This window comes from Chenopodium album, chromosome 14, assembly GCF_948465745.1.
Source record: "Chenopodium album chromosome 14, dcCheAlbu1.1, whole genome shotgun sequence".
Classification (NCBI taxonomy): Eukaryota; Viridiplantae; Streptophyta; class Magnoliopsida; order Caryophyllales; family Amaranthaceae; genus Chenopodium; species Chenopodium album.
Genome location: NC_137847.1, coordinates 43,845,220 through 43,852,367, shown reverse-complemented (window position 1 = coordinate 43,852,367; position 7,148 = coordinate 43,845,220). Strand labels below are relative to the sequence as shown.

At 36.7% G+C, this 7,148-nt stretch overlaps 1 protein-coding gene across 1 annotated transcript; it reads right to left on the bottom strand.

Annotated features, from left to right (window-relative positions):
- Nucleotides 1–1,239: 1,239 nt before the first annotated feature.
- On the bottom strand, nt 1,240–6,280 carry LOC145580276 (WEB family protein At3g02930, chloroplastic-like). Its single transcript, XM_081637699.1, has 3 exons — nt 5,928–6,280; nt 5,271–5,469; nt 1,240–4,808 (listed from the first exon to the last, which is right to left on the bottom strand). Exons 1-3 carry the CDS (start codon nt 5,942–5,944, stop codon nt 1,650–1,652), a joined length of 3,375 nt encoding a protein of 1,124 aa, XP_081493825.1. The 5' UTR covers nt 5,945–6,280; the 3' UTR covers nt 1,240–1,649.
- Nucleotides 6,281–7,148: the final 868 nt, after the last annotated feature.

The following is a 7,148-nucleotide window of genomic DNA, read 5'->3' as shown; positions in this document are numbered from 1 at the left end:
CACCTTTGAATGAGTATAGTTATGCATAGTTTTGTTGGATTTAAGGTAGCTAACTCTTTGCCAGTGTCAATCTTGATATGACCATTAGGGGCTTCAAGCGTTTCTCCAAATGCTGGAACAATTCCTTTCATTTCAACCATTTTTGGCACCATGTTTCATGTTTGAGAGGGTCTTGATATAGCAAAAGATGACAGTTGCACGGCTTGGACCTACTCTATATGGATATAGGGCCGATTTTGATCATTACACTTGGGCTTGTGTCACACCCATTAGGACTATCAGAATAAGATATAATTCGTAGTAATCATCATTAGTTTATGGAGATTTCTTTGGGTAATCTATATCAAACTTTCTGATTTCTCCTCTAAACCTCTTCTTGTCTTCGGTGTCCCTTTTAACTAGCCATCGTTTAACTATGGAAGCGGAGTAATAATTAACAAAATCAAAGAACATATTGTTCAAAACCAATGAACATATGTTGTTAATTCAATTAGGTTCACAATGAGCATTGTACACCTGGATGCACCTATTATCACGAGTTCACAGACAATTACATTATTGGAATTTTTGACAATATGACTCTTTGGACACTTATTAGGCTAAACATATACTATTTGTGAGAGACTGATGTGATAAATAAATTAACTTAGACATTTCAAAAAATTAGAAAGTAAACAAGTTTCCCATTCAATGTACTAGCACCCTATTTGACTCATTTTTTTAAGGTAATTTACCAGGTCTTTGAGCAAAGAAACGTAACTAAATTGCCCGTGAGTTGGCGCTTCAAGTCAAAAGCACTTGTATAAGAAACATCATGGCAACAACCTTTGTAGCCAATTCCTATATTTCACTTGGATAGTTGGATGAATTGGTCATATTACTTGAAACCAACTAGGAACACAATCCCCCTAAACTCCTTATCACTCATGGCAATTCCGTTAACACTACAACAGGATGAAATCGATATTACAAATAGGCGAAAAGCATTCTGAAGTACACAACAGAACCACCACCATCAGTCCGCACACGGCCACACATCCTTTTTTAACTGTTGTGCTACTCATTTCTGGGAAAACCTTCAGTGAGCCAACATCCTGGTCCATTTTCGTCTGGTTATAACGTCAGCTAAGGCACAGTACTGCTACAATCAGACTGTCAAAAACATATGCTATATACAAAATCATAATCTGTAATACTTATATTGCATAATCGCCAGTATCTATCAGAACGATATACTCGTACAATTAAGGTACTAGTGTACTACCACATGTAATCATATGTACACAATATCATTACAATACAACAGCACAAACAGCCAATTCCTCGTTGTAGCAAATTATCATATATATAAAGAATCAGCCTACAAGTGAAATGACAAAAACTCATCATCACTTTTACGTTTTACCAGCAATAAACATATAGATGTAAAACAAATTTATAATCCCTTTCTGTCAAATACAAAGCCAAAGGGTAAAACCAAGGGATAAAAAAAAAAAGAAATCACATACTACATGCTTAAGAAAAAAGAAATAAAGAATCTAGACATAATACAAGCTTCTTCAGTCCTTCATACTTCCTCATTTGAAAGGGAGCGAAAAGAACAAACATATTCTTACCTGCTTGCTATCTTGCAGCTCCTAAAAAACGGCCTACTTTTGGGGGCTAATCCCCTTCTTCAGTAGATTTCCGAACTTCCGGTATAAAGGTTTTTTCTTCTTCTTGGAGTCAGAGTTTGCACCATTATCTGACGGAAGCTCGTTCATCTGATCAATGGTCTCAGCAGGTTCAGTCTTGGAATCAACTTCGTCGTCCAATGAACCTTGTTCTGTTTCCATCTCAGTCGAGACATCTCTGTCGACCTTGTAGCTTTCCCACATCTTTGTTTCAAATTCTGGGGTTTCATTTCTTGGCATCTCTTTATTCTCTGCTACTACAGTGGGTTTACCATTATCTTTACTCTCAGGCTCAACTGAAAGATCAGCAGTTTCGACTCCCTTGCTCACACCATTGCTCAGTTCAACAGGCAAATGCTTCTCACTTGATTCTGTTTGCTGAGGCAGAAACTCTACTGATGGCATATTCTCGCCACAATGTCCATTTTCTTCGGAAAACTCTACCACTTTTGGGAGCATATCATACTCTTTGTCACTGTCTGAGAGCTCACCATTTTCTCGGGTTCTTTGGTAGGCCTTGGCTTCTTCAAGCAATTTGGTCAATTCGTCTATCTTCCAGACATTTGCATCTTCTGCGGCCCGAAGCTGCTCAATCTCTCTAATCATATTTTGCATTTCATTTTCTTTAGCACGCAGGCTGTCCTTCAACTTCAAACTCTCAGCCTCAGCTTCATCACGGGCTTCGTTTAAGGAAGCTGTCTCGGACATTGCTTCCCTGAGAGAACTCCTTAACTGAGATCCTTCCTCCTGTGCTGCATCAGCTTTTTCTTCTGCTTCCCTAAGCAAGTGCACCAGCCTCATTATTTCTTTCTCCATTGAGGACTTTTCTTCTTCAGATCTTTTTACATTATTCACAAGCTGCAGCTCCTTTTGCTCCCACTCAGCCTTAGTGTCCTCGTAACTCAGCCCCAACTGTTCAACTAGTGATTTCTCTTCTTCTAGCCTCTTTATGCAGTTATTCAGCTCCAGCTCTTTCACCTCCCACTCGGTCTTATGGTTTTGGTGCTCTAATCTTGATTGCTCCATCATTTCTGTAAGATGGTTAATCTCCTGCTTGGACTGATCAAGCATGCTTTCATACCTCTCATTCGATGCCTTCAAAACCTCCTTCAGATCTTCCATTTCGATATCAAAATCTATCTTCGATTGTTCCACTGTGTTTGTAAGGTGATCGATCTCTCGTTTTGAATCTTCAATAATGGCCTCATACTTCTCGCTTGTTGCTTTAAGAACCAGCTGCAGATGCTCGATTTGTGTTTCAAAGTTTTCATGCTCTGCTTGACTTGATAACAAACTCTCTTTGGCTTCCCTTGCTTCAGCAGAAACTTCATGCAAAGCTGAAGCTAAGCTTTCCATTGCTTTCTTGCTCTTCTCCTCTTCTTCTTTCAATGTTTCCATTTCATTAATCAGTTTATTTTTCTCTTCTAAAAGGTCCTGAACACTAGAAGCTGCAAGCCTCTCATTCTCCAGAGCCTGGGCTTTCTCTTCCATCACGGTTTCAAGCTCAGACCTAAGAGATTCAATCTTCTTAGCTGCCTCCCTAGATTCTTCATTTGCTTTCTCAAGATGGCACTCCGATTCCTCCAAATCTACTTTCTTGTTTTCAAGCGAGATTTCCAACAGCGAAACCTTCTCCTTAAGAGCTGCAATTTCACATTCTGCGTCATGTAGCAAGTCACTATTTCCTTCAAGCTGCTTCAAAATTGACTCAACTGATTCTGACGCTGATTTCTCCAATTTATTTGATTCTGTCACCTTCAATTCCAGTTCCTCAGCTCTGCTTTTCCATTCATCTAGTAAATTCAAGGCATACGATTCAGCCATCCTTGCAGCTTCCAACTCTACATTTAGCTGCTCATAAGCCTCTTCCTTCTGAACCAACTTCTCCTGGAAGCCCTTTGCCACTTGTAGCTCTTGCTGTAGAGACTGCATATCCGATTCCAAGTCCCTCACAATTTTTTCATTTGATTTCTCTCTCTCAACCAAATCCTCTTCAAGATCCTTGGCCTTTTCAAGCTGTTGTTTCAGGAAATCTATCTCTGACTTGAGCTCCATAACAGTCACGTCAAAGGATACCTTCTTTTCAGCCAACTCTTCCTCGAAATACTTGGCATTTTCAAGCTCTTTCTTTAAGGAATCAATTTCCAACTGTAGCTGAGTAACAACCGTCTTATGGGACTCTTCTTTTTCAATCAACTCTACCTTGAAGGCCTTTGCTATCTCAAACTCTTGTTGTAGAGAATTTAACTCTGATTTAAGTTCATCTACAACATTTTCATAAGACTTCTCCTTCTCTATAAAGTCAAGCTCACTACACTTTGCCTTCTTGAGCTCTTCTTCCAAAGAAGCCATTTCTAATTTCAATTTTGCCACTGTTACTTCGTAGGACTTTTCCTTATCAACCAAGCCCTGTTCACATGCCTTTGCCTTGTCAAGCTCTTCCCGAAGGATTTTCAGCTCTGAATTCAAATCTTCCACAACCTTCTCATAAGATTTATCTTTCTCATGGAGTTCTTCTTCAAAGTTCTTAGCCCTTTCAAGTTCTTTCCTCAAAGAATCCAATTCTGATCTCAATTCTGCAACTAACCCATTCTCAGAATCTCCACTGTCATCCTTTGACTCAAGCAAACCCTTCAGCTTTGCAAGCTCCGCTGAGAGGAGTTCGGCCTTTTCAGCATGAATCTCAGCAATCTTGGTGGCATCATCAGCATGGCTAAGAGCCTGATTTTTAGTATCAGTAACCATCACCAACTCCTGCTTAATCCTTTGAAGCTCCTCAGTAGCTGTGAGAAGAGCAGTCATATCTAAAGCATGTTGACTCCTCACTGCTTCTAACTCTTTTTTCCATTCCTCTTCTTTCTTCTGTGCAGTATCAATTCCTGCTTGCTCCAATTCAACAGCTCGGAATTTTTCAATCTCTGAACTCTCCTCGGCTTGCTTTTGAGCCACCAAAGACTCCTCAAGCTTCTTATTAGCTTCATCTGCTTGTTTCTTTGCCTCTTTCAACTCATTGAGAGCATGATTCTTCTCTTTCTCAGCCAAATGTAACTTATCTTTAGCCTTTTTCAGATCATCTTGCGCAGCTGATAACTGGGCCTGCAACTCTGATGGCTTAAAAATACGCGGCAGTGGCTTCTGAATGAACAAAAACAGAAATTTGCATCAGAATATTACATAATATACTAATTCCCATCAAAGAATATTACAGTCCAACCAACCCATTCAATTCCCACAAAGAATATTACATTCCTGGCAATCCTATTCAATTCCCATAAAAGAATATCACATTCCAACCAATCACGTTCGATTTTGCGTAGCCGAAACTACTATTCTCACAGTAGATACCAACCAAAAAATCATGAAATAAACTTGCAGATAAACCTATATATACCAACGAAAAAGCATTAGCACCTAAAAGCTTACAATTCCACCAATCAATTTCGATAACCAATCAAAAATTTATCACTTACTACTATTTTCAATATACAGATGGGTTCTACAGAATATAACAGCAACATCTAAGTACACCCAACACTGATAAAACAACAACAAAAACCATAATTCAAAATGAGATATCAGGGAATCAGTTAAACATACTTCTGGTGTCGAAACTCGAGTGGTGGATCGAGTAATGGATGGCTTTGAAGTAACAGACCGTGGTGAAGACCGATCAATCGAAAGCCGCGAATTCGGAACAGGAGAAGGTGAATCAGCATCTGATTTTAGTGATCCTGCCTTACCTAATTTGGCAACTCTAGGTGTAGTTGTTGCAGACTTGCTGCTAAGAGTATCAGATCTGCCCATAGTTCATAATGTGATCATTACACATTGCAATTGCAGATCAACTTACCAAAAACAGTAAGCATAAATATAACATTACTAGTTCCCATGTTACAGAAAACTTAGAAAAGGTCCAAATTTTAGTTAGATCCAACACAAAAATTCCCAATTTTTTTACAGTAAAATCAGAATTGGTATGTCACAATCTCATCAAATTTCATTGGAAAAAAACCCAACTAATCACAATATATTATAGTAACAGTAATTACCCATTTTAAATTTTCTCATTTAAAAAAATTAATTTATGATATTGGTTTTTTTTTTTCATGGTAATTATATATAATTAGCAGAAATTAAGAGTAACCCATTTCACCCAATTACCCAAAAACAAAAATTTCAAGATCAAATAGCAACAAAATAAACCAAATCAGATCTAAATGACAGGAAAAAAAAATTGAAAACAAGTTTACTTACTTGGACTTTGAAGACATGGTGCTCTGCAAGTCAAATTAAAAGCAGTTTTTTGAAGTTAGCAAAAAATTAATCTTGCAACAAAGAAAAATAGTAATGGGTGCTAAATTTCTGACATTATAATTCCAGAAAATATAAGAATGTGATTAATAACTTAACCATAAGAAAGAAAAGAAAAGAAAAAAAAAAAAGAGTTGAGATGGGTTTATAATAAGTTGATAAAAAAGAAGAACTCTCTTTAATTGTTTGGTTTGGAGTTTCCTTTTCAGTTTCCTGTGTCTGTCTGTCTGTGTACCGTTCTAATCTCTCCTAATGACTGCTTCGGTGCCCACTACGGGCACTACTGCTATACGGTTGTATCTTTCTATGAATTGGACAAATCTAACCTTAGACCGTTCTTTTCTCTTCTTTTCCCAAGGTTTGTAAAGTTTCGATTATACAATCGAGTTGATAATCGGGTCGTTTGGATTGAGATTATTAATTCAAATTAAGTTTAAATTAAATATATACCATGTGCGAAGGTGAAATGGGCCTGATCCAAGTGATTTTATTAATGTTGTGGAACTGTAATTAATTTTGACTTTTGAAATAGAGGTTACAAGTTTGAACTTTAATTTCTTCAATATTTGCGTTCAAGATTTGTGACTAGTTTGGATGATAATATTGTTAATACTCTCTCCGTTCCTAAAAAAATATCCTTTTGGGTATTTTTCACAGGTATTAAGAAATTTAAGTGAGAAGTACAAGTGTATGGAAAAGGTAATAAAAGTACATTGGTAAGGTAGATTTACATGGATTTATAAAAAAGTAAAGAGAGAAAATAATAAAAGTACATAGAAAAAGCAAAATATATATGGGGAAACTAATTTGTACAAATACTATTGCAAATTAGAAGGTATCTTAATGGAAATAGGATGAACATTTTGAGACTAAAATCTGTCTAAAAGGACGTTCTTTTAGAGACGAAGAGAGTAGTTAATAGGCTATGTATGATTTCAAGATGGCTAGGGTCCAAATTTTGAATTATTGTATCCAATTCCCTGCTCATATTCTTATAACTCCATAATAAATGTAACTAGATGAAGCCTGTGCGATGCACGATTTGTTTGATTTTTTTTTTTTTTTTTTTTTGTATTTATGAGCTAAAATTTGTTATTTACTTAGATAAAATTCCTAATATTAAAAGATAATATTTAATATTTAATTAATTTAAACTTAAAAATC

Bases quoted from the DNA above. Each gene is read 5' to 3' on its own strand.
- LOC145580276 (XM_081637699.1), bottom strand. The intron at 4,809-5,270 runs GTATGTTTAACT...TTGTTCATTCAG, and splicing joins CTCGAGTTTCGACACCAGAA to AAGCCACTGCCGCGTATTTT.